The 26,761-nt window shown below is 46.2% G+C and overlaps 1 protein-coding gene across 1 annotated transcript; it reads right to left on the bottom strand.

Annotated features, from left to right (window-relative positions):
• Window positions 1-1,444: 1,444 nt before the first annotated feature.
• On the bottom strand, window positions 1,445-25,901 carry LOC143002884 (capping protein, Arp2/3 and myosin-I linker protein 3-like). The gene is made up of 40 exons (XM_076153272.1): window positions 25,844-25,901; window positions 23,229-23,323; window positions 20,443-20,493; window positions 20,290-20,349; window positions 20,001-20,122; window positions 19,536-19,630; window positions 19,272-19,342; window positions 19,063-19,136; window positions 18,898-18,973; window positions 18,725-18,813; window positions 18,551-18,645; window positions 18,021-18,107; window positions 17,462-17,571; window positions 17,262-17,339; window positions 17,014-17,090; window positions 16,412-16,516; window positions 16,214-16,283; window positions 15,842-15,923; window positions 15,648-15,744; window positions 15,326-15,380; window positions 14,076-14,248; window positions 13,893-13,961; window positions 12,966-13,059; window positions 12,424-12,522; window positions 12,234-12,353; window positions 12,006-12,119; window positions 11,754-11,929; window positions 11,554-11,641; window positions 11,364-11,483; window positions 9,726-9,792; window positions 9,229-9,416; window positions 8,890-8,969; window positions 5,830-6,003; window positions 5,137-5,335; window positions 4,323-5,052; window positions 4,076-4,182; window positions 3,865-3,982; window positions 2,627-2,698; window positions 2,354-2,461; window positions 1,445-2,023 (listed from the first exon to the last, which is right to left on the bottom strand). Exons 1-40 carry the CDS (start codon window positions 25,899-25,901, stop codon window positions 1,983-1,985), a joined length of 4,584 nt encoding a protein of 1,527 aa, XP_076009387.1. The 3' UTR covers window positions 1,445-1,982.
• Between the last annotated feature and the right edge of the window lie 860 nt (window positions 25,902-26,761).

Genomic DNA, 26,761 nt, shown 5'->3' with positions numbered 1-26,761 from the left:
TGGAGCCTATGAGTCATCATAATCTATGGAGTTTGTCTAACACGTCTTCAGATTAACCCGTTGAGGGTTGTGGAGTTGTTGCACATGCTCAGTGCGCTCATTCTGCTGTTAAACAGCAGTGTGAGGCAATGTGGGGGTTACTGAAGTCAAACTCACAGTTTAGCTGCAGAATCCTGTCTTGATTTCCTGCCATTTTAGCTGCAGGCATCGTAACCCTGAAAACCTTCCTGTTTTCATTGTGTGCATCTCACACAGAGTAAAAGTACACAATGTGCCCATGGAAAAGCTGATAAATAACTAAATAACTAAATAACTACACACAATTTAAGTTAAAAAACATATTTTGCCTGGATTTGAAGAGTTCTCTGGCTCACCACCAGGGGCGCTCTTTACTTAGTAATAGCTGAAGCTGAACTTTTTACAGCTGCTTTCTTGACAATATACTGTATCTTTAACTGAATATGTTGCTTTGGTGGGGATCTTCTTACATGGAAGGATTCAATAACTGCACAACTACAAAGATTCAATTCAATGTGGTTTCAAACCAGAATTTGAGATGGTGTTTTAGATAGATAGATACCTGATTGGCCCCCAAAGGGATATAAGGATATGAAAGCTTTATTATTTTGCTTCAGGAGGAAGTGTGTTCATACAGACTGACCCGCCCATGTGAGATGTCTGAGCTGATTTCCTCGGTGTGGTTCAGGATATTAAAACATCTTCTATCTACAAAATGAAGGTGAAGAGAACAATGGACAGAGATAAAGATAATTAATGTTATTGTTATTATGAGTAGATTGATTAAAGTTGGCAAACCTTTCTGTCTCCATGTAACATGTGAAGAATTTGAAAAAGCAAAAATAAAAATAATTACGAACATTAAATCACTACATATGTAATATATACATCTGTATTATTTGGTTAGACAGCAGGAAGCTTCTGTCCAAAACTCCCCAAAGCCAAACACAGACACACCTGACACACACTCAACCTCTTTATCTCCATTTTAATAACAAAATGTCTTAATTAGCTGGCAGCGTTCCAGTCCTATCTGAATCATTACAGCATTACAGCATCTCCAGAAAAAAGGTCAGGGCCTGGTTGCTAATGACAACCAGCGAGACCGCTGCTCCGCTCAAAAGATGTTTCTCCTTCATTTGTTGGGATCAGTCGCCCCCTGCTGTTCCACATTCTCTAGCTGTGGCACACATGAGGTTTCCATGGCAACCAAAGGAGGCATTTCTCAACACAGTTCTTAACACTCTATCTATCTATCTATCTATCTGTCTATCTATCTATCTATCTATCTATCTATCTATCTATCTATCTATCTATCTATCTATCTATCTATCTATCTATCTATCTATCTAATGTGACTATTGTCCCTAAAAGCTAAAGCTAAAGTGTAATAAAGACTCCCAGCTCTTCATCCTTTAGTGTTTTATTCATACTGTGAGGGTGCTCATACATAATATTTGTTTTCTATAAAATATATTTACTTTCAGTTGCTGAAAGTAAAACTAGATATAAATTATCAAGTTTCATAGAATAAGAAGCAACTCATTTTCAAGTGTGAACCAAGGCAGTTAGCTGTGTCAGCAGTCCAAAATGCATTGCAAATGTACAAACAACATTCTAGTAAAGACATTTTCTCGTGTCTAGCAAAGCCACAACGCTCAACAAGCACTCGGCCCCGTCCGTCGGCTTCGCAGCACAAAAGACGATGAGGATTTGGGTTTTCCAAAGTAGCAAATACTGTTCAGATACTGAAGCCACAGAAGAGGTGAGCGGGTTTAGATTCATGTGAGAGGAAAGCAAAGACAGAAACACATTAAGGACGAATGATTCTTCATGAAGTCTGTCACGTTGTACTCGTACGTCCTTCCACTTCCTATATTCCCTCCTTTCCCCACTGGCTGGAATGCTCCACAGTTGCCAGGACAACGCTGCAGCCGGCCAGTGGCGGTTGAATTCCTCAGCCATCACAACAGCTCGCTGTGACCAGGTGCTGAGCTGAGGCTGTCTGTAAGGAGGACACAAGGCACATTACTGACCACACTTACTACTGCTGATCATCAGATCATCAGATCCATGTTACCAATGACAACTGTCTGATGGTGGAAAAAGAACAAAACACAGTATATATATACAGTATCTATTTCCATATACAGTATGTTATTCTGTCCAGTGTGGAGAATGAACAAGACATCACAAGATCTATGACATCATCCTGGAAGAACCTCTACACAGACACACACAAAATCACACACGCACACAAACCCACATCAATGGTCTAACAGACAGACAGGACATCTATACACACACATATATAAGGAAACAGAGAGACATGTACCAGACAAATCCAGGGACTTATTTCTGTTTTGGGGTACTCTAGGTTTTTTCACGGGGGGTTTGCGATTTGGGGGCTTCTCAAGGTTATTAGGGCTTTCCCTGTCAGTGCCTGAGTTCAGTGAGGACAAGAAACACAGATTAACAGTTAGGAACAGACAGCTTACACACCAGAGAATCAACAAGACACACAAGAATATTCCACACCATTGGTTAAGTGAAAATCTATGGTTATATAGTTCATAAATGGATGATAGATGATGATGAAGATGCATACCTGTGTCACAGGACATAGCCTTTCTGTTCCTCTGTGGTTTCACTGGTGCCTGAGGTCGCAGTCCTTCATCACCTGGGCAACACACAGTAACATCAATCAATATACAGTGATTGTCTGAATATCAGTTTGTGTACAGATTCTCATGTTCTTATTTTCTATTTTGCAATTATCTTGAATGTCCCCTGCCTCTGGCCTCATGACCGCTGGAATAGGCTCCAAAGGATCAGAGGCTATGGAGAATGAATAAATAAATGAATTTGTGGAATGGTCAACAAAGGTCAGTAAAGGACCCATATATAATGCAAAGTAAACAAATCTATGTCCCCTTTTAAAGTCTGGATGGTTTGTGGTGACTGTTTTCCTTGGGTTTCTTAGAGGCTGTAGTGTCACAGATAGACTGGAATGAACCCACTGAGCAGCTACAGATGAAGGCACAAACCTCATTTCCCTTCCTGTACACAGATCTGCTTCAGGATCCAGATGCAGTATTTTTTCTATCTTTAACATTGCAAGAGAGAGCTTTTGTAAGCATTTTCAGCTATTTCTCCATATATCCTAGGATAGATATTGATCGAGTAGATACAAAGACACGCACAGACAGGCTCACGTTTCATTGACAAATACGGTTGAAAACATGCAGGTACTATGTGTAGCTGAGCTGATGCTGACTCAGCAGTATGCAGTTACAGATGCAGCTTCTAAAAGTGTTCTTTTAGAGTTCTGAACTCTTAGGCTTAGGCGTAGCTGGTGGTACCAGTCAGATAAGCATAAATAGCTATTTTTATTTTTATTTTTATTTTTATTTTTATTTTTATTTTCATATTTACATTTTTTTTTATTTTTTTTATTTTTATTTTTATTTTTATTTTATATTTATTATTTTATTTATTTATTTTTTAAATGAGTACAAGTACAAATAAAAGAAAACTTTCTAATATTGCTAAACAAATACCTGACACAGTGTAGTTCTGTTGTATTTATCTTTATAGTTCAACAACATTTTAAAAATAATGCAAAATACTGTTGTAGCCTCGTTGATTGGCCTACACTTCTTCTGCTAACTCTGTCTGGACCTTCACATGTCGGTCTGAAGAGAGCAGATCTATAATATATAACACACAACCTGGCTAGTCGATTAATATTCTCTTAATCAATACAAACTCTTAACAGTAACATCCCTCATCCCTGCAGTTAAGTTTAAGGGTGTGGTTCTACTGGTGTACTTCCTGTTTGAGTACCTTGACTTGCAGCTCTGTCTGGTAATCCATGCATGGGTCTGTGAGCAGGAGGCGGCGGAGGCGGAGGAGGTAAGTTGGATGATTCTTTTGGAAAAGTCACATGTGAGGACGTCTTTGGCTGGAGATCAGATCGCGACAGGAAACATTATTAAACCACAAGGAAAAGCTGAAATGTGCTCTAAAGACTGAGCTGTTAAACGTAAAATGAAACCTTCTCTGGAATTGGAGGAGGTTGACCGTCAGAATCTCTTCCTTTCTCTCTTTCTCTCCTTTCCACCTTCCCAGCATCCCTCTCTGCATCTCCTTCCTCCTCCACACCTACAGATTTAAAAGACGCCTTTGCTGTTAATGAAGGTTCGTGGTTTGTATTTTGGCGAGTTAATTAAAAAGTTTAAAGAGAAGTCGAACATGGCGGCGGGCACAGCGTGAAGCTCTTTGATGAAGCGGAGGCGCAGTACCTGGTATCGTGTCTGAGCTCTCTTGCCGATGCCTCTGCCTCAACTTGGACAGGCTGGGTTTGCTGCTTTGCGGCGGGGGGTCGGGTTTAGACGCAGGGGGAGCAGCTCTTCCTCCTCCTCCTCCTCCTCCTCCTCCTCCTGCGCTCCTCCATCCCTCTATCGCTCCTCCGACAGCTTCGGCACACGCGTATCTCTCCCCCAGAGCGTCGTACTGATACTGATGCCAGTCTCCGATGGACGCCTCGGGGCTTCTCAGGACATCTGTCTCCTGCTTTGGCGAAGGCGTCCTGTCTGCTGGGTACGGAGGCAGCGGCCTTTGAGCCAAATGAAGCCCGGGGATTTGTCTCTCCGTCTTTCTGCCTGGATGTCTGCTCTCGGTCCACTGGTTATCAAGCGGCATGTCGACAGGTCTACATTCTGACCACGACCTGTCTAGCTGCCTGCCTCCCATCCACTGCCTCTCCATCTTTCTATCAATCTGCCGCTGCGTGTGTCTATCAACCGTCCACTGTTTGTCCAGGTGTCTCTCTGGATGTCTACTCTCAGTCCAGTACCCGGGCGTCCTTGTCTCTCCAAAAGTTCTCTCCGGCAGCCTTTCATCTAAGCGCGGCTGGTTGGTCGGCCTCTCTGCGTGCCGGTCGGTCTGCCTCCCGTCTGTCCTATGCTTGTCCTCCGCCCAGTACCTGTCTGTGTCTACCGGGGGGTCGATCACCACGTCCACCTCAGACTTCTGTCAGAATCAAACAAAAAGAAGCAAAGGATGATGTGACACTTCTGTACGTCACAGTACTTACACTCTGTCTGACAGATTTACCTCTTTGGGAGCATAAAAGGGGTGTTTGGCTCCGCCCATGCACGGGTGAGGGAGGCCCTGCACTGGCGGCGGGCTCAACACCAGCGCGTTCAACCCCTGGAGATCATTCATTTTCCCATCAGCCCCCTCACCAGGAGATCCAGCTCTGGTGACAGACCTGGGAGGCTGCAGAAGCGTGTATACATTCTCTGTGGCCGTGCTGAGGTCGGGAGACGATCAAACAACATTAGACAGACACGATCAGTGACTCGGTGTGAATAGAAAGTATCAGTATTCTGGCAGAGATGAGGTATCGTGCTCTCACAGTCTGTATCTGACATGCCACGTGTTCCTGTATAATCACTTGGCTGACTCTGTTGGACGCAGAATGTGAGGCGGCAGCTGTCATGTACATCTGTGTACACACACTGGTATCAGCCTGCCCGTGCTTTGGAAGCGTGTAGCAGCAATGTGATGTGTCAACAAAGAGAAGATGGAGGCGAAAAGGCCTAAAAGGCATGAAAAGCTGTAGATTGTAAAATGAAATACTCAAGTATGAAGAGTGAGACGTTTGTGAGAGCTGCTGCATCACCAAGACGTGTGTGTGTGTGTGCATGTGTGTGTTGAAGGCCATTGCTTTCTTAAGAATAATGAGTCTTCGCACGACTGCAGTGTGGAAAGGTAACACACACACACACTCACACACACACGAACCCAGTGGGAGCTGTAGCCACGGTGTGACACCCGTCTCCAAACATCTCCTCCTCAGACTCTGCCACCTGACTGGACAGCGTTTGGTTGCGGTTTTTACGGAAACCGAAGATGGCCAGCACGTTCCTCCTCTTCTTCCTCCTCAGGGAGTGAGCTTTGTGCAGAGAGGATAGTTGACTGAAAGAAATGAGAGAGGATTGCACACAAGTCATCATTACGTCCACGCATGAGTGCCATTACATTTGTTACAACGATTCATAACCGGCCCACTTTGCCCCTGGTACAAACACACTGTCTATGTTGCTAGGTTACTACTCTTGGTAGTGAACTTATGAAGTGGATTTATTCAACATTTGTGGAAGGGAACGGCAATATTCTCTTCAGCTCCAGCAGCCGGTGACCGTGTCAAGTGTTTGTGCTGCATCTAAACTCGCTGCTCCCGTAGCAGCAAGAAAAAGAACAGGGACGGGTGGGAAACATGTGGTTAGGGGTTAAACCCACAAGAAAGCAGAGCAAGACCTTTTCTCTATGTGTGACAGAGGGCCGATCACAGCTTGGGTCAGATTGTATCACATTCCGATCACGCATTCTGCCAGCATCTACACCTTTAATTAACATTACGTAACCATAATGCAACATCACCAGATTCAACATACCGACAATCATTTTACAGCTCTGAGCCTTAAACATATTAAACAATTCATCTGAAGCCATAATGCATATAGCCATAGCGAAGTAGTGTCTTTTCGCCTCAGTGGTAGTGGAGCCTTTATCTTTGTGTTTTCACTCTCACATGCACACTAAGACACACTTAGGTCCTCATTAGGGCGACGTCATGAACACACACCAGAGGCCAGTGTCATCTTCTGGTCATTGTTGTTATTGTAATCAAACAGCACATTGGAAATCTTCTGCAGTCTGGAGCGATCAGCATAGATTAATAAGATTCTGAGCTTTGAAAATACTTGTTTGCACAGTAAGTTTGTTGTTACTTTTGGATAAGTCAGTATTATAACAAAGACTCTCCAGAGCTCCAGTAAAGTCTAAGCACAGCTGAGACTCTTGTCAGAGTGCCACCGAATGTGAAAGGCTTCTACCATCGCTGTTTGGCTTATTGACTTCCTTAATAACCACATTCTCATTAAAAGCTGCACTCGTCACGCTATCTTGCTTGAATCTCTCGGCTAATTTGCTTCCTTATTTTTTCACAGCCCGCCGCTCCCAGCAGCTATGTGACAGGGTTGCTGCTGCACAAACACAGCACACCTGCTTCCTGTAAACTCCACCGGCTTTACATCACTGATGACATATAGAAGATAAAACTCCATTCAACGGCATATTAACACGAGACAAACAAGTTCATCACACACACATACGTTAACTCAACACTGATTCTTTCTGGCCCGATGATTTTAGATGCATTTGATCCATGAAACACTGTCACCAACAAACCGATCACCCAGATGCTCTCAACAAAGAGGAACAAAGTTCAGTCCTCAGTGATGGACTGGGTGAAGGGTTTGTTTGTTTTGAAGGTTGACCTAAGGTTCAGGTGAAAGTAAAGTGTTGTTGTTGTTGTGATGATTATTTTGACAATCGCAAAAATTCCAGAAAAACACTATGATGTCATCTTGAATGCTATAGAACAGTGTTGGTGAAGCGCTTGTGCAACCACAGCCATCCTCCTGTCCTCGCCCTTTGAGATGATAAACATGTCTAAGATCTGAGTCAAACAGCCAGTGAGTCAGCGTATAGAGTCCAGGATGAGTCCACTCCTGAGCCAGCTGACTCCAGCTGACCACACAGCCCACTGCTACTGCTTTCATCTCACCAAAGCAGCTCAGCTCCAAAGACAAACACCATCATGTGACCACAGCTCCCTGCTCCGATCTGCTTCATTACTGTCAGAACATTCCATCTTTCCAGCCTCTCTGTTTCCTGGTCAACTATTACCTCAGTATTCCATTCATGTAAGTCCAGTTCAGTCCAGTTTCCCCTGCCAACCACAATGAGCACAGATGGGAATCTACTTTCTATGTTGTAACTAATTTGTCTTTTCTTGTCTTTGTGATCGTTGTTGAGATGTAGTAGTAGATTCTGTTATTAAATTAATTTGTTTCAGTATCAACCTTCTTATTTTACTTCTTATTTCCACTATGAATTGTATTATACAGCCTTACACATATCATTTTATCATCATCATCATCGTTTTCTGTAATACCCCAAAGCTACATTTTGATAGGTTTTGCTTTTCTTCATCACTTCTGTCTTTTTCCTAAGGCACACCAAGATTTGATGTTGATTTCCTTCACTTCAGGCAAACACTGGCTCCCAGAAAATCAATGTGCACAGATGAGAAACTTGCCTGAGACACTTTAGGCATTTCATCAGCAGCCATTTCATCACCTTTATCCTTTTGTCAATGTCACTTATTGTTGCCTGGTAGTGCAGCCGGGGCCATTTAGAAAAAGCCGTTGCATTCAAGAACGCCTCAGAAAAGCAGATTGAGGAGTCAGCAGCTGAAAAGCAGTGGGCTCTGAGATAAGTCCACTCATTTGTGAGCTATGTTGTGGGAAATCAACCCAGAAGGGAAACAATAAACCAACATGATTTCTTACATTTAAAAAGCCGACTGTCAGGTCTTAGATGTCGGATTGTCCTTGAACACAGCAAGAAAGCCCTGGAGTGCTGTCAAGCCTCTACAGCTGAATTACCGCGCATCAATAACTTTGACAAAGGAATAAAGGTGACAAAATGCTCAGTGTGATGGATTATGTATCTCAGGCCAGCTTCGGTCCGTGCACGCTGCTTTCAAAGCTTACAGGAACCAACGGAGATCACAGGCTGCTCGGAAGGTCGTAACTCAATTAAAAAAGTTATTGTAAGCTTTTGAAAAACTGTAATAGTGTAAAGCGCAGATAATTTGTCTTTAAAAACTCTCAGGGATGGTCCTTTAAATATTGTTATCTCCTTATACACAGCAGCAGGAAATGAAGACAATCAGTCTGGTTTTGGACAGGCAATTACAGAAGCACAGGGATGAAGAGGAGAGATAACTCTTACCTATCAGGGAGAACTCTTTTGGTGTAAAAATCTGGGAGTCCATCATCCAGAGGGCTGATTCCTCCATTTTCACTGCAATGCTGCACACACAAACACAATTATCCTTAGACAGGCCAGCTCACTTGCTGTGTGTTTCATTTGTAAATGTTCTGCATGCAATAATACAAATGGATTAGAGCCGCTTCGGTGAGACGGCGTAACGCAGCTTCAGGGATCCACTTTGAATGGATTCAATCTGACAAAGAAGGAAGTGACTGCCAGGGGACCTGAGTATCCGGACGTGAACAGACACTTTGCATGATCTCAGTGATTCTCTATCCAAGATCAAACCCGTCTTACTGTCTCAGCAGGGATGTGTCCTCCCTTGTGTCTCCGCGGAGGCCTGGGACGAACCCGGGTCACGTGATGGAGCGGCAGACCCTGAGTAGGCAACTCTGACAGACCCTCCCAAGATGCAGAGCGAGATAGCGGCGAGGAGTAAGACGGCACGGAGGGCGGCGGGGAGGAGCTGGAGTCATCGCACAGGCCTGACAGCGAGACGCCGTGAGGGGATTAGAGGTTAGGAAGGGAAGAAAGACAGCGAGAAGGTGCAGAGAGCGTGGAAAGAACAGAGCGCCATTATCTCCATTTCAAAGACATATTGTGTCACATTTAAAACAATCAACGACAGCTGTGATAGAGCCTGACTGAAAGTTGGCCCAGGCCACATTGAAGCAGCCATTAACAGACTTCTAGGAGAGGAAGAGGGAGAGAGAGAGAAAAGAGAGCAGAAAAAACACTAATGGAGACAGGATGGGGTCAGAGCTGGACAGGAGAGAGAGGATAAGAGTACTCACTCAGCCTGGTGGAAACAGGCCGGATCCGTCTTGTTCTCGAGCTGCGCTTTTTAATGGCTATAGTGTCCTGGAAGGAAGAGAAAGATGTCCAAATGCTGAGGGACAGAAAAGAGTAACGACAGATCTACTGCAAATGATGCCGACACTCCCTGTGGCCAATTACAGCTCTTCCTGTTAGCCGGGCTTATAGTGGGAATAACCGCCAGAAAAGAAATTGTGACTTTTTGATACAGCGCCTGCATCAAATCAATTGGTGTAATGTTTTTAAATGCCACAAGACAAAGCCAAAATGTCTCATCAAGGGGGAGATTTAGGAGCTTTGAAGGTTTGACCTTTATCTGTGGCGTTCCCGTCAGGAGAGTCACTGTAACGTTTGAAATGCCAGAAGACAAAAGCAAAATGGAGCGGTTGTGGAGCCGTCGGTGCTTTTCTGCTGCTTCACCACCAGCATGCAGCCATGAATAATGAATCAACCATGCATCATAAAAAGAAGAGAAAAGATGAGACAAGACAACACATTTTGGAGGAGGAACATGATGAAGCAGAACTCTGTCCATGGACGCCTGAGGGGTCAGAGTCTAATAGAGGAAGATCTTGCTGCTGGTCAGTAGAGTTTATATTACACCAGCTACATATCAGAGGTGTCATTCAAAGAGTATCTGATGCTCAAATATGAAGTTTAATATGTTTTTTCATGGACTTACATGGACCTTACATGAACACCTGTCTGTCTGTCTGCAACATAAGACCCCACACCTATCAAAAACACCTCGCTCGGTTAGACTAACATGTTTTTAATACTGATGAGATGTTTGGATGGTAGACGTTTGTCACATATTGCATTTTAAGACAATCTTCCAGTTTGTGTTATTTGGCTGGAATATGGAGAGTGTGTGTTTGGATCACCGAGCTGCTGTGAGAGTGTTGTTAAGGTTTCAGTGCGGCCGGTATGTGGGAGTGTTTGTGGATTCTCTCATATGGGCCAAGTATTAACTGAACAGATGCTTCACAGGTGTCAGCTGAAGCTTTGCTGTGGCGTCTTTTGTTTCCACCATAATGGGACGATATGTTAGCAACTGCCAAGTGATTTCACACTGTGACTTCACTTGACACTGCCGAAATGTTTGGACCACAGTTTTATAAATACACATGTTTCTTTTTGTACAAAGAGAAACAAAACTCCTGTTTATCTGAACTCAGAATTATTTATGAATCATAATCAAACAGGACTAAAGAACAAAGATGGCCGTGATTAAAGCGACTCTGACAGGCTGAGCAGTAAGTATGAGCTCCTCCACCAGGGAGTCCATGCTGGGACACTGCCTGAGCTTCCTCTGACAGACTCACCATAAGGTAAAGTGTGTGTTTGTGTTATGAATGCACGGCTGCAGCAGCGGCGGCCTCACACTCTCATTTCTATCATCTTTACTACTTAAAAATGTGAAAATTTAAGCAAGCAATTTGGGACCAATGTCCTTCTTAGCCTGGACACTTCTGAGTGAAGTAGTTTCTTATTTAGTTCTTTAGTCCTTTGGCGTAAAAGACAAGCGATCATCACAAGAGGGACAAAACCAAACAGACACACGGAATCACAGTGACACAAACAGCACGCACACACATCCTGCAGTCTGCACTCACAATGCTGGTGCACAGCTCCTCATCAGTGATGTCCAGAGAGTCTCTGTGTCTGTGCGACCTCCAGGCTGTTCCATCTTCACACGTCCCCTCCCAGCGTTTAAGGTGAGACACCTGACGGGTCTGACACAGACACACCTTGACACATTCTGACTCATCCTGTCACTTTCACAGCACAAAGCTTTGTACTTACCAGCGTCTTATGGGTGGCGTAGAGCTCCTGCAGGATTTGGTCGACGATGGAGTTGGTGAGATAGGAGACCACAGAAAGTTTAACTTCTCTGAGAGGAGTAAGAGGGAGAGTGAGATGAGGAGATGATTAGATCAGAGCAAGAGCAAATTCAAATCTACTTATCAAATTCAGACTCTGTCTTCCCCATGTGTCTGTCTTACTCCAAGGCTCGGTGAATGTCCTGCGCTGCTCTTTCCATCAGAGCCGTGCGGATGGCGGAGCGAGGGATGGAGACGCGCTCGGAGACGGATGAGAGCGGAGGACTCAATCTCTCTGCCGCAGAAGAAGATAGAGGACACAGCTCCCGGCAGAGAGACACCATTGAGTCCAGGATAACCTGCAAAGGATGCCAATGATTAATAACCTAATCGCCTTTTATGGATGGCAGTGTGAACAGAAGTGATTAGAAGCACCTGTAGCTCCTTGTCTGCAGCTTTGGCAAGTTCCCCAGCCAGAGAGTCCAGTCTCTGCCTCACCGGCCCGTCCACAGACAGCACATGAGCCAGCTCACACAGTGACGGGTACAGCTTGGAGTGTCAGACAGAATATCTGAAGTCACAATCTGGTATGACAGAACTGCAAACACTCCCATGCGTCTCCTTCACACAGTGCATATGTGAATACGTTTGCACATCACTCACAGCGCGGGAGTTCCTGGCCTCCTTTAGCACTTGTTTAGCAGCTTGCAGCTCCTCCATCTCCACAGCACCTCGCAGCGCCGACACCTGCTGCTGGACTCGCACACACAGACGCTCCATCACCTTGGAAACAGGCAGGAGGAGTAAGTGTGGGGCAACAAACACATATGTAGTATGGCGAGCATGCGTATACCTGTTCTGCAGTGCTGGTGACCAGGCCCTGGTGCAGACGCAGAGCCTGGCGCTGAGAGAAGCGCTGGGTCTGGTTGTTCCTCACCAGAGCGCGCTGGATCTGGATCAGAGAGAGAGAGAGAGAGAGAGAGCCGGGAGTCACTTCACAGCCCTGATATAATACACTGATGGGCCGCAGAATGTGACAAGGACAGATGGGAGAGATGGAGGTGACGACACCACAGGCAGGTTGTTGCAATGAGACGGAGAGAAGAGAGAGCAGAGATCTGTCTGAAGACATCAAAGGGAGAGTCAAGCCAGAGTCACGTCTTACATTTCTGCTCGTTAATTCATTATGTGAATCAGACACTGCCAATATATATTATGGAGCTGTATTGATTCTTATAGCAAAGTAAAAATGACTGTTTCTGCAGATTTCCTAGCCTGATATGAAATGTTTGCTCGGCTCTCGGCTCTCGTTTCTAATAAAGATCTAACGTGAGGTCCAACATCACTGCAAACATTCTATGGCAAACCAGTGACAGCGGTCGGACTGAAGACAACCTTGGTCAGCGCCTGCTCTGTCCTCTCGGGGGCGCTGCGATACGCCTGCGTGATGTCACTTAGGGGCAGGGGCATGTACTGCAGGGTGAAATTACTGAGAGAGGGGAGGGGAGGGGGAGCAGAAGAGGAAAGAAGGAAGGATGGAGGAGGAAAAGGGAAGAGGAAGGACTGAGTTACTGCAGCAGAAAGGAAACAGACTGAAAGGAGACATAAAGTGGGTTAGAGATCCAAGGTTTAGTTAGGGTTAATATCCTCATTGGACAGCTCGTCCTCAAATATCCTGCTGCTAGCAGATGAGCGGGTAAGACTCTGATCTCTGCCGCCGTGTCATCCTGAGCCTGAAGGGAAGTCTGGACTATTTTAGATAGCAAAGGCGGAATGGAACAATTTGCTTGGTTCACGTTACAAATGACATTAAACGCTGCTAAGCATTCCAACATGGAGGAAAATTACATCAGAGTTTCCCCAAATAGTTTGAATCCAATAGAGATCCTCTTACTTACTTACAGACAGGCTGTGGATAGAAAAGGCCTCCAGTATCTGTAACAAATATACTGTATTTATGCACTGTGTTGTTCACTTAACCCAATATTGGCAATTCCATTCAATTTCCATCGGAATCCAGAGGCAGATCCAGATTATGAGATAAAAAGAGGAAATTATAACTCTTTTTGTCATAATTTCCACTTTGTGTTTCATAATTTCACCATTTTATCTCAGAATTATGATTTTACCTAAGTATCTTTAAGTGTTCTTAGTATAGGGGCTTCTATAGAAATGCGGCCGGCTTCAAGGGCCTTTGTGGTGATTCCCTGTCCAGCCCATCCTAGTCCCTCTGATGGGTCAGATGGAGGATATGAGGCTCAGCACAGCAGTGTTTCTAGACTAATCTAAGTCTTACTATTCACAATAATTCGACGTTCTTACTGTTCAAGCGCACGAGCAACGTCAAGCAACCCTGATGCTGAGGTGTTGTTGCGATCCCACGTCACGCTCCTGCAAGGCAAAGAGGACAAACTTCATCCAAACCTCCATATCACAACACAATCCGCTCCAAAAACAAGACATCAACCCCCTCCCTTCTCTTTTCTTCACGCCACCCTCCCCCACCTGAGCGTGGTGTTGATCTGCAGGGCTTTGCTCAGCATCTTGGCTCCGATGTCGTCCATGTTGTTTCCGCTCAGGTCCACTTTTCTCAGGCAGGTGTTGCTGCCGAGCGCGTTGACGAGCACGGTGCCCCGAGAACGCAGCCGCGAGTCAGACAGGGACAAGGACTGCAGGGCCTGGTGGGGGACAGGAGGTGGAAGTGGAAGTGAACATTTCTCTCTGAACTTCATGGTTTATAAAGAGAAATGAGGCTGAGGTCACAGTGAAGGAGTCAAAGGATTGATTGGTGCTTTGGATTCTTATTATCTCATTCCAGATCTGAGCTTATTTTCATTAACACTCTCTAAATGTTTTCTCTCTGTTGGATGTTAGACGCATCACATCGTTTCGGGGGTGAGACCGGGAGTCAAATGTAATTGACCGATCCAAATTATAAATGTTTGTTTTATTATCTGATCGTTTGATATCATGTTGTTTATCTGCAATGCCAGTGTTGATTGTTGCCATGAGGCCCATCCTTCCCATTAATAATGGAAGGAATTTCAAATGTAATTATCACTGCACCAATAACAATAAAATCATTTTCTTTCACACGGTTCATTTCTCTATTTTTAATTGTGTTGTAGTAACCTATAGTCGCTGTGTTTGATAACATGTCTTGCATATGGAGGGACCTTGGCTGGAACCTAATGGTAGATAGGGGGCCTTATGGAAAAGTTTGGGAAGCCCTGAGGTAGAGGGTGTGTGTGTGTGTCTGTGAGTGTGTGTGTGTGCACATTTATGAATAAATAAGGTTGGGGGACGACAGAAAATTGGCGTGAAAGGAGAACACAGGACTTTGCACGGGAGGATAAACTGTCTTGAGGAGATTTACTGCACAGCGATGTTGCCTGCGTGACTCGACATGGTGTAGGTTTGAATTATTTACACTACCTGTGTTGTTAGAGAGACTTTTTGCCGGCAACAGTAACAGCGAAACACTAATAATTAATGACATAGTGATGTGTGTGCTGAGAAACATAAAGCTGTGTGTGTGTGTGTGTGTGTGTTTCTGTGTGTGTGTCCAGGAATCCAGAGTAGCTGCCACTAGATCATCAATGTTTAACTCCACGCTGTAATCGAAGCAGTTTTGAAACTAAAGCTGAGAATCTGATTTGGTATTGTGACGACGATTTGTCATTGTGTGAAAACAGTGTGAGCTCACTGTTCAGTCTGTGTTTATGCCTGCAGACCTGTGAGGTGTTATTACTCACACACTCCTCCTCCTGCATGAGATGGACCAGCTTCTGCAGGACTTCATCCAGAACCCTGCAGATACACACCGGGGAGACAAAGACGAGATGAGACTGGAGGTTCTGGCACGAGCCATTTCCTGCTGCTTGCCGGCAGAGCGACGTGGAGCTCGGGAAATCGGAAAAAGAAATCATACGCACAAGTGCAGACGCCTATATTCCATCGGGCGCACGCTGTGCACAGTGCGTGTGCGTTTGTGATTGCACACTCAAACGCACAAATAGCGAGAGACGGAGCGAGAGACAGAACGAGTGACGGGGTGAGAGTGAGAGACAGCAGCACCTGTTTTTGATGTTGAAGTTCTTTCCCAAATGGAGGTGTTTGAGGGAGGGATGTCTGGAGAGGGCAGGGAGGACTGTGAGCAAGTCTGCATCAAGGCCTGTCAACACACACACACACACAGACGCACATAGCTGAACGATGTATGATCCATTAGGAGAAGACAGTCAAGGTCAAGAGGAGGAGTGATGTCATACCGTTGTCAGAGATATCTAGAGTGGCGATAGAGGAAACTCGGGGGAAGAGCTCCTGGATGACAGCAGCACCTGCAGACCTCAGCTGGGGCGAACAAAGAGAGAGAGAGAGAGAGAGAGAGAGAGAGAGAGAGAGAGGGGGAACATGAGGGCAAACCAACATGCACACGTATGAAGCCGGCACTTTGAAGCTCAACCTGATCTCATTTCTCTTAAACAATGATAATTAGCGACACATCATTAACATGTAAATTCTAACATGTAGGTCAGTCAGAACAGCCTGAGGGCCTCTGCCACTCAGGATAAGTAGGAAGAAAATGGAATTTCCCGATAACTTTGCTCTCTCTTTAACCTCAATTCAAAACTGTGTGTTACCTCACAGCCGCTGATGTCCAGGTGAAGATCGTTAATGTGAGGATTGGAGGTTAATCCCGTTAGAAGAGCCCTGCGGAGACGGGGAGAAGATAAATGATTAACAAGAGGTCACGCCAGCTTCCCGGGATGTAGAGGAATTTGACTGTACATGCGAGCAGATTTGGAGAGAGAGAGAGAGAAGAAGAAGTGTTAAAGTACCGTAGCACATCGGGGGGCAGCTTCATAGAGGCCAGGCTGACGTGAGTGAGGCTGAAGGCCGAGCTGAAGAACTGACGAAAGAGCGGCAGTGTATCCTTCACTCTTCTATTGGATAAAAGCATGGAAACGTTAAAGAGAGGCGACATCAGAGAGGAGAGAGAGAAGAGAGAGCTGGGCTGGGATGAGACCAGACACAGGAGAGTAGATGAAGTTACAGTGTTGACACGGCGGGTGAATATGAGAGCCAAGTGTGTGGAGGACTGACACGGAATGATAAATGGAGGGAATAATTGCGCTGGTTAAGAGAGGGAGAGAGAGAGAGAGAGAGAGAGAGAGGGAGAGAGAGAGAGAGAGAGGTCAAATGATAGATGACCGGCCTGAAGTATTCATGAGTCTTATCTATGCAGACGTGTTTGAAGCGACAGGAGACACGCCCACAGAGAGGAAACGCAACGTCCATTCACACAAAAGCTCATTTCTGTCAAATTCAATGAAAAGGCAAAGAGGAAGAAGGAAGAGGGTGGAGGGACGGATGGAAGGATGGAGGAGGAAATCTGTGCCAGGGCGGAGATTAATGAGATAATGTTGAAGACAGGACTAACCTGTGAGAGAAAGAGTTTTTGGAAAGATTCAAAAAGGAAAGATCAGCACAACACCCCCTCAGAAGAGCCCCAAATAGCTGCAAAACACACACACACACACACACACACACACACACACACACACACACACACACACACACACACACAGGGTGGACGCGGTTATTCTGGGCGGAGAGATTGCAGATAGATGCACTTTCTTATAACAATGCAAATTAAAATGTGCTTATCCCACAACAACGACTACTAACCGAGTCAACGCAGCAGTCTGTGCCCGACAGATCCAAATGGACCAGGCAGTTGGGCTGAGACAAGAAGAGGTACAAGTTCTGCAGACACAAAAGGGAAAGAGAGAGAGAATGGCGCTAAGCTGTGTGTGTGAGGGGAGGAGGAAGAGGAGGAGGAGCAGCGTTAAATGGAGCAGCGGGTGTGTTGTGCTGCGTTCACTGACCGAGGCGTCCTCCCCTGAGAGCACCCCGGGGTTCTTGCTCAGGTCCAGGTGCAGCAGAGAGTTGGAGTATTCATCGCTGGAGCACAGAGCCTGAGAGAGAGACACCACTCCTGAGAGAGAGACGGGGGGGGGGAGGAGGAGGAGGGGGCGAGGGGAGCGAGGAGAGAGAGGAGACAGGGTTGTTCAATATTAAAAGAGAAGAGAGAGAAACGCTCTCAAACATTTTGTGTCCCTACATTATTCATACACATATGCTGCAGATATCAGTGGGAGTAATGTGAACCGGTGCAAAGCATCAGACGGCTTTAATGTAATATTTAAATTCTCCGCTGGGGATCAGGTAAGATGAGACAGTAACATGGGGCAACGCTGCCTGGGGAGATCATAAGTCACCTCGCTGTCAGAGCAGGAGCAAAATATGGAAACACAGACTCGTCTTGGCCTTTTGATGTTCAGCTGTAATGGAGGTCTGGGAGCAGCTGAGGACTTTATTGAGCGTTAGAGAGAGCATGAAAGGAAGAGGAGGAGGAGGAGGAGGAGGAGGTGGAGGAGGCCAAACCTTTAGAGGTGAGCGAGGTCTTGGAGAGGTTGAGGAGACGCAGTCCTTTACTCAGCCGACACACCTGCTGGATCAAGTTGGACACGCCTGCGTAATTCAGACAAGAGAGACGAGAGGAGGAGGAGGAGGAGGAGGAGGAGGAGGAGGGAAGTGTTGGAATCAGGTTGGTGACTTCTTCAAAAAGTTATAACTCGTGACTGATGGAATCAAAGTACAAGGAGCAGCAGATGGTTTGTGCAGGTGCCTCGTTTATAAAAACTCATTTCTTGTCATTCGGAGGAGGAAAAACTCGTAAAAGTGTGATTTTATTCAGACATCTCTCTTCAGCTGTTTCACCACATTATAGTTTCCGCCTGGAGTCTTTGTTCTCTCTTTCTCTCTCTCTCTCTTTGTCCAGTTATTCTAAAATTCAATAACACGCCTCCGCTCCTGCAAACATCCTTTGAGGTCGCGGTTAAAGAGACCTGAACAATGAAACGACAACAACAAGATAAGGAAACCTGCAGCGCTCCACGCTTGGATAGCGATACCTTGGTTGTCCAGCGAGTTGTGTGCCAGGTTGAGCGAGTGGATGACAGACGCTGGGTTCTCTGACAGAGCGGCGGACATCTTCTGAGGGAAGTCTCTGTAACGAGCGTACACAGTTATGATCAGACGAAGACGTGACGGGTAAAGAGGCGAAGACAAGAGGAAGTAAAACTCACGATTTCAGCCCGGCGTTCTCCAGGGTGATCTCCTCCAGGCTGGACGACTTGCTGACCGTATGCAGGACCTGCTCTGTGACCTCTGACCCCTGAGACAAAGGAAGCGCCCACTCACTGAATATCCCGCCTGCTTTTCCTGCTCAAAGCCTCTCAGGTGAAGCTTGACTACTTACGATGCGCAGGTCTTTGCAGTAGAGTTTGGTGAACCACGTGTTGTACGCCATGGACGCCACGATCACCGCCAAATCCCTGAGAAACACAGAAAAATGGAACGAATCTTAATTTAACCCTGCTGAGTTCCTACACTAGAACTCTGATTCTCTCTTTTTAAGCCTCACCTGCTCTCCAGATGACTGAAGTCCAGCAGATTAAACTCTCGGTTGTCCTGGGAATGATAGATCGTGTCCACGTCCTAGGAACAAGACGACCCATGAGCCTGTTTGCTACGACAGATGAGCCCAATCTAGTGCGCAGAGCCGTGCGTAACACACGGCACACACAGCACAAAGCGCTGGCATCAGCACAGTCACAGTCCCACAGCTCTTACCCACTGCACTTCCTCCTTGCAGCTGATGCCATTGTAGTCACACAGAGCGGCGTAGGTCTCTGAGAATCCTCCTGAGAGAGAGAAACAGGAGAGATAATACAAACAGCTGCTTCATTCAGAGAGGAAATAGCACATATCTGTCCACATAATCACTCCTTTATGTGAGTGACAAGCATCTGGGTAAGTATAAGTGGAGTGCGGCACTTCCTGTTTGAGTGTGCGTGTATTGAAGTATTCCCGTTAGACAGCGGAGCGTTTCTTTACCGCAGGCTCGCTGGGTTTCCACCGAGGTCTCAGAGCTGGGCGAGTATTTCCTGCTGCCCTCAGAAAGGTCGCTGTCTGAGTGGCAGATGGAGGGGCTGCAAGGGTGGGAATATAAATAAAAACAATATGAGGAGGAGGAGGAGGAGGAGGAGGATGAATGAATGAAGGTCAGGCTTCTTTAAAGGGGACGTAAGATTAAGAGAAACGTCCATTTATGGGACTATTATCAAACCTGTGCTTCCAAAACATATCTACTCTACTTAGCTGCTGTGCACACTGAGTGAAAACAGGCGGTTTTAGGTGCTTTTTCTTTTTAGGCTCCTAAAGACTGAGCTTCTGTTCTGAGGTGATGCTGGTCAAACTCTTGAACTTTGTTATTAAAAAGCCAATCCCGTCCCCGTTAAAGTCTGTGATCCAGTCTCCAGACACTGAAACGTGGCTGTGATGTAAAACAGGAAGACTTACGCAAAAATGGAGTTGTTGAATATTCGAGACAGCGCAAAATTAATATGGCTGACCACATGGCTGAGATGCTCCCGGGACTCAAACCTCAGGGAGAAGCTGGACTTGTCCGTGTCGATGATAATCTGCATGGAAACACGCGATCCGTTACCATCAAGAGGAGAGACGAGGAAGAGGCTCACAGAAGAAGCTTCAGCTGGACTCAAACACGTAACGTCATCATCCCATTACACCGCTGTGCAGACGATCGATAACAGAAACAAGGGAGTTCAATGCGATTATTAAAACTCACCTGGTTGTCTGGGTGGGAATTCAGAGCTCGGATCTCCAGGAAGTTAAACGTGGTTTCTACCTGTTTTAACGGTAGAGTTGATGAACATAAAGAAGTTAGTGGAGATAAGAGAGAGCGAGGCGTCATCCTGTAACGGGAGACGGGGAGAAGTACCTTAGCTGGAACCTTTGGCGCCAGGAAATACAGCCGCCATGTTGTGAGGACCTAAGGAAGACCATGAAGCAAATTCAATCAAGATTGAGGAAAAGTTCACAGCACAATCTGGCTCCGCGCCAGGAGAAAATGGTCCTGTGAGTTACCATGGTAATGTTGAGAGTGAAATGAGAAGTCCTTTCCATATTCATCTATTGATCAAGGTAAAAGCCTTCTATGGCAGAGACAAGTAGTCTCGCTGTAGACGCTGTAAAAATCAGGGCATGTTGTTTTAATCACATGCTCATAAATACAGAATGTAGTTTTATGAGCATTAAGTCTTCATCTGCAACGCCACACACAATGGACATGGAAAATGGCTCATGCGTCTAATTTTAGACACACAGTGGTTGGGGATCAGTCCAGCACACACACACACACACACACACACACACACACACACACACAGCCCAGGAGTAAAATGTGTCTTTCTCTACAATCCAGGTCAAAGTGTGGATGTAGGCAGAAGGTGTGTGTGTGTGTGTTTGGAATGTGTTCCAAAAGCCTGGAATGTTTCAGCCAGCTGGGTCAGGATGCCAAAGTCGTGTTCGTATCCCCGGCTCATTTGTTCTCTGAGAAGTGTGAGGTGTGCAGCATCATTTTCAGGGCAAAACACACAAAGCTGGGTTTTAGATCTGAGACACGGCCGGCGGTTTGAAAGACTTCCTGCAGCTCCGTCTGAACGAGCGCACGCAGCATTCTCTCCTTCTACACCTGGAACAGTGGCTGTCACGCTGGTGTCGGGGTTCAGTTCTGCTCCCCATTCTTGTTCATGAGCCGGGAATATCAGTAAAAAGTCACTTCCTGCACCTGACAAACAAAAATTGTGGCATTTCGCTGCCCTCCCCCTCCCCCTCCCCCTGAGTGCAACCCTCTGCTCCTTCTCTCTTCTCTTCTGCACCGTCGCTTCCAATCATTTACTCCATTCTCTCAGATGGTCCTGCTAAAGCACTCCCTCTGGACCAACACCCCCTCCCCCCTCAGGCCCTCCCATCTCTCTCTCTCTCTCTCTCTCTCTCTCTATCTATCTATCTACTGTATCTCTCTATCTCTCTCGCTCTCTCCAATAAAAAACAGTAATTAAATTGCGGCACTCCCACTGCTGTTGCATTTGTTGAGAGAGAGAGGAACTTGACACAGGCCTGTCACTGACACACACACACACACACTGACAGCCTCTACAACCACACAGTAAGGGAGGCGTCGGGAAGGAAGTTACTAGAAATGTGTAAGCGTGTGTGTGTGTGTGTCTGGGAGATAGATAGCTAGATAGCAAGATAGAGAGAGGGAGGGAGAGAGAGAGAGAGATGGGAGGATCTGCATGTCACTTCAAAAAGTGTCTGAATGAGTTGATTAAAAAGACCAGATTGTATCACATTACAGTGAAGAGTTGGGGTGCGTGTGTGTGTGTGTGTAAGTTCAAAGACTGCGAGAGTGTGTGTGTGTGTGTGTGACTTAATAGGAGTAAATCACACGGACGTAGCAGAAGAGAGAGAGAGGGCGAGAGAGACGACCATATCAAAGTATTTCACATCAAAGTGAGACCTCACATATCATAGTAGTATAATGAAACATGAGTGCTGGTACAGGACAGATATTCTAATCTCCTCCTGTGTGACACCTCGGGGTGACTAAAGCTTCTCAACACGGTAATTAGTATGATGAAGGTGCAAAGACAGAGCACAACTTGATTTTCACTAATCACGACCTGAAACTGGCCGCGCCCCGTCAAACTCATTACTTCCAACCTGAGCCTGATCTTCCTGTGAAATATGAAACCGTAGCACATTTAACAATCGATTCTCCACAACAGCCTAACCCGGCGTGTCTGATCAAACTCTTATTTTTTCCATCTTCACACACACACACACACACACACACACACCCAGCAGGAGTGAGACCTCGGCTGCTGAGCTTTAAAGAAGCAGCAGCAAATGAGAGGCGTATTGGCCAGTGATGATTGCAAAGATATTTATGGGAGATAAACATATCAAAGTCTATAAGTATCAAAGGCCGTACGTGCAGAAGCTCCACTAATTTCCCCATTCTCACAACAGGATTAATCATTAGAGCGTCCACCGAATGGAAGCCGGGCTCTGCCAAAGCTGGGACGGGGATAAAAGCTCATTGGCTCATGGGGGGAAGGCAGGCGGGGCGAGGCGAGTCTGGAAACAGAATAGAAACGCTACACTGGTTCCATCGCAGTTAGACTGGGAATAGAATTAGGCTCGGTCTTTCTCACACAGACATGAGGGACGAACGATGTGTGTGTGTGTGTGTGCTCTGGAACATCAGGTGTGTTTTCATTCATTTGACTGCATTCAGGATGTTTTTCCCTGCAGGCACAGAGCCAGGGACCTGTCTAACGCCTGGATCCATAGTGCTGGAGCTCATTGGCCCAGATTCTGTCCACATATCTGGCAGGGAATCTTTTACTCAAATAGAGTTTTTATATCTCTGCCCCATATTCCCAAATGAAACCACCCCAGAATCAAAGGCAGGGAGCTGCTGGGCCTCCGCCGTCTGACTCACAGACACACAGGAGCTCAGGAATCCAACAGCGGCTCCAGCAGGCGTCTACCCGCCTTCCCAAAACACACACACGGCGGAGGGGCAGTTCGTAAGTGACCGCAAAATCAAAGACCTTCACTCTGTTAAATGGTGGAGCTGCAGTGATTCAGCAACACACGGCTCATCAGCATAGTCCATCAGCGACCTCAGCGAATGGGTGGAGACCATTAACTCACCAACACTCTGTCCTCGGTTTTGCCATTTTTCGCGTCGAGCTTAATGCCACGTATAAACTTGATGGATGTCCTCTCGATGATCTTTCTGATGCTTTCTGTGGATGAAAACCATCATAAATAATGTTAGACAAACCTGCGTACAAACAGGACACTCCTCCTCCTCCTCCTCCTCCTCCTCTTCCTCCCCTTTTAAAGACTCCACCACAGTTTGTCATGTTTCATCTCATGTAACAGCAGAGACGCAAAGCACAGTGTTGTGATTTACAGCTCCTGTTTTCCGGGCAGCCAGTGGTTTCTGTGGAGTGAGCGATTATCTCAAGCACGTTTCCACTCCCTGCAAATTGGAATTAACACAGCGCTGAAATGTAAGAAATTAAAAAGGCTGCCAGGAAGATTAAATAACTAAACTTACAACTCCAAAACACTTTGTACGCTTTGGGAAAATGGTTTGTAATTATTCATAATTTGTGTTGAATGGGCTGAAACGTACGCAGAGGCTGGGGTGGAGTTAATGATGAGATCGCTTCATAAATCAGGTTTGTGGAAATCAGAACTGAGCTGTAAACAATGCTGACCTTTGGGTGGACAGAGCGCCATCCACCAGGCGCGTGCGTTGCTTAAGCAGACTTGCCAATGACATTTGAAATACAGTTTTCCCAATGTGTGCTGGCTCGGTACACACACACTCCTGATTGTGTATTTGCAAGTTAGTTTTAAATGACAAAATGATGAAATTTGCCACAGCAGAAGAGCTCCGTGTTGCCTGACGGGCACACTTACACTGGTCTCCAGTGGGAAGTCCGGATGAAACATGCACTTTGCTTTCCTTTCACTACAACGCTGATGAAATGGGATGTTTTTCTACAGAGGAAAGGCTCGGAGTGATGTATGCGATAGTAAATTACAGCTTGTTCTGTAGAAAAGCATTTAAACGGTTAACAAAGTGCTTCAGTGTCTTCGTGTCTTCCTTACAAGAAAGTGGTGTGACACGTTTGTGCATCACTATCTATTATTCACAGAGAGGAGTGTGCGTCAAAGAGCTGGGCTGTCAGATTTGTGACCCCCTGACTTGTCTAGATAACCTCCCTGAGCCGGAGGAAATGTCTCACTCACAGGTAACGACTACACACGGCACACGCAGGCGCTCAGGAGCAGGCAGGATCGCACAATTCAGCCCCTCCATGACTGTGGAGGCACACCAACACAGCAAATGCGTCCATAGATAAATCAATACAAAAGCTACAACCCAGGGATTTGACACTAGCAAAGATACAGTCGCCATGGTAAGTAATTGCAGAATAGATTTATCCATATTTTAGGATATTATGCCGCAACAAAACCCCCGATGTATGCCGTATGTAGGTCTGTATGTAATCCCACAGGGCAGGTAATGGGTTCCACTCACGCTTTCATTAATTATCTCTGCATCAGTGGACATAATAAGTTGTCTGTGAGACTTATGAGCGCCAGATGGACAGTTAGGATGAGTCGAGCCGTCATGGTGACACAGGCAAAAGACTGATCTGATGATGATGATGATGATGATGATGATGATGACGATGATGATCTCTCCCTTCTCTCTTTCAGATGACCTTGTCCGGGCCCCGCAGGCCACCTGGGCCACGGTGGCCTGATTCTCCTCTGCTGTCAGTCAGCGGTGGCAGGGCAGGAGGAGGAGCAGAGCCCTGCAGGTGACTGAGTGGAGAGGCAGGGATTCCACCGGATTAATCATCACAGCTCTTAATAGAGCCATTAGGAGTAATTAACACAGCAGCATCCCTGCTACCCTGAGCATGTGTGTGTGTGTGTGTGTGGAGTGTGTGTATCTTGTTATGTGCCTGAGCATGGAGATGATATCTGACATGTGGAAGCTCTGTTTGAGAAAATGAACCAATATCTGTGCATCCTGGTAGGATTTCTGCGTTTTTGTTGGCAAGAGATGGACGGTGGCATCTCTCTCTCTCTCTTTACCTCTGTCTCTATCTCTCGCTCTCTCTGTGTGTGTGTGTGTGTGTGTGTGTGTGTGTGTGTGTGTGTTTCACTTTCACACACAAACACGCAAACGCACGCACATACACACGGTCACTACAGCCCGCTCTGGTTGGTTACGCTGCAGAAAAACAATGAAAAAATGCCCAGCGCCTTCGGTTCAGATAAAGAAAATAATAAACGTAAAACCCAGAATGGTCGCGGGGGGGAAATCAGACCCACGAGTCCACGCCGACATTTCCACAACGCCCCTTTCCCTCCCTGGCCTAAGGCTGGGCTTTTTATTACCTGATCCTCCCCGGGGGTGGGGGGGGCGGGGGGGCTGATTTAAAGCGGCTGCTATCTGCCCCCCTGCACGGTCCTCTTTACAATGTCCGCCCACAGATCACTCATTCAGGAGGAGAAAAGCTCCAGATCGGGGTCGTTGTTATAAAAGGTTGTTGCTTGTGACAACCAAAGCCACTGCGTCTGCTCGGTCGCATCCTCCGGGCAAAGACGCGCGGTGGAGAAGCGTCACCAAAGCCGAACGCACGCACTCGTTTCCCCGCAAGAGGAAGAGAGAGGAAAAGAGAGAGAGAGGTGTGATTGTATAAAGGAGCAGAAAGAAAGAGTCTGTTCGTACCCACCTGTAATGTCTCTGCTCACAGCGATGAAAGCAGTGGCGGCGATCTCCTTAGAAGCCATGTCTGCCCCCCCGCCCCACCGGCCCCCCCGCTCAGTCATGGACAAAAAGGATGGTCTCTCTGCCATGCATTCCAGCAGAGCATCCGACTGGACGACGCGCTTCCTGGAAGAAACCCTATGGATGTAGGGAGGCTGGCTATGGGAGCGACGGGAGGAGGGAGGGAGGGATGGAGTGGAGTGGAGTGGAGTGGAGGGAGGGAGGGAGGGATGGGGAGCAGAAGGCGGAGATCACCGAGGAGTAATGAGGTGACTGTGGCGCTGTACCCGTGAAAGCTCGGAGCGCACACAGGCGAGAGAGAGAGAGAGGGAGAGAGAGAGAGAGGGACTCATAATGCATCCGAAGGGAAAATACGCTGCAAAAAGTGGAAGTTGTAAATGAAAAAGGGCAGCTGCTTCTATTTATTTATTTCTAACAGTGTATTAAAATTTAGCATGAGATGGTTATGAGGAGGAGGAGGAAGAAACGCACGTGTCAATAAAACAACCATACCTTCCTTTTATTTACATTAACCTCCTCGGATCAAGTGATTGAAGATGAAGAAAACAAGAAAAATCGCTAGAATAAAAGATTCTCCACGGGTACTTTTATTTTGAAAAAATATACATTGAACGTTCTCAATCTCTGAAAATCAGGAATGATCCGTATTTAAGTCACAATCAGTGTTTGATTAGACTTTTTGCAGAAATATGTTGCCCTGTAAAGCAAAGATGTTTTTATAGTGCAGCTTCTTCAAGTGAAAGATTAAAGCCAAATGACACAGAAAGTAAAATTGACTTTAGACTCAGAGGCTTGAACTGATTTGACCTGAAAAGAGAACAACAAGATACAGTAAGAGGAGAGTCGGATACACCTGAAGCAA

Source organism: Genypterus blacodes, unplaced genomic scaffold, assembly GCF_046128005.1.
Source record: "Genypterus blacodes isolate CSIRO-AG114 ecotype Tasmania unplaced genomic scaffold, CSIRO-AGI_Gbla_v1 ptg000058l_1, whole genome shotgun sequence".
Classification (NCBI taxonomy): Eukaryota; Metazoa; Chordata; class Actinopteri; order Ophidiiformes; family Ophidiidae; genus Genypterus; species Genypterus blacodes.
Note: the sequence above shows the minus strand (reverse complement) of the source record. Positions and strands in the feature narration are given on the sequence as shown.

What these genes read in the sequence shown, in the direction of transcription:
- LOC143002884 (XM_076153272.1), bottom strand. Translation starts at nt 25,901, where the DNA reads ATGGCTTCTAAGGAGATCGCCGCCACTGCTTTCATCGCTGTGAGCAGA. An exon ending in TCTCAGGGGAGGACGCCTCG is followed by an intron (nt 17,340 to 17,461) that starts GTCAGTGAACGC and finishes TTGTGTCTGCAG; the next exon opens with AACTTGTACCTCTTCTTGTC. An exon ending in TGGACATCAGCGGCTGTGAG is followed by an intron (nt 15,924 to 16,213) that starts GTAACACACAGT and finishes TGTTCGCCCCAG; the next exon opens with CTGAGGTCTGCAGGTGCTGC.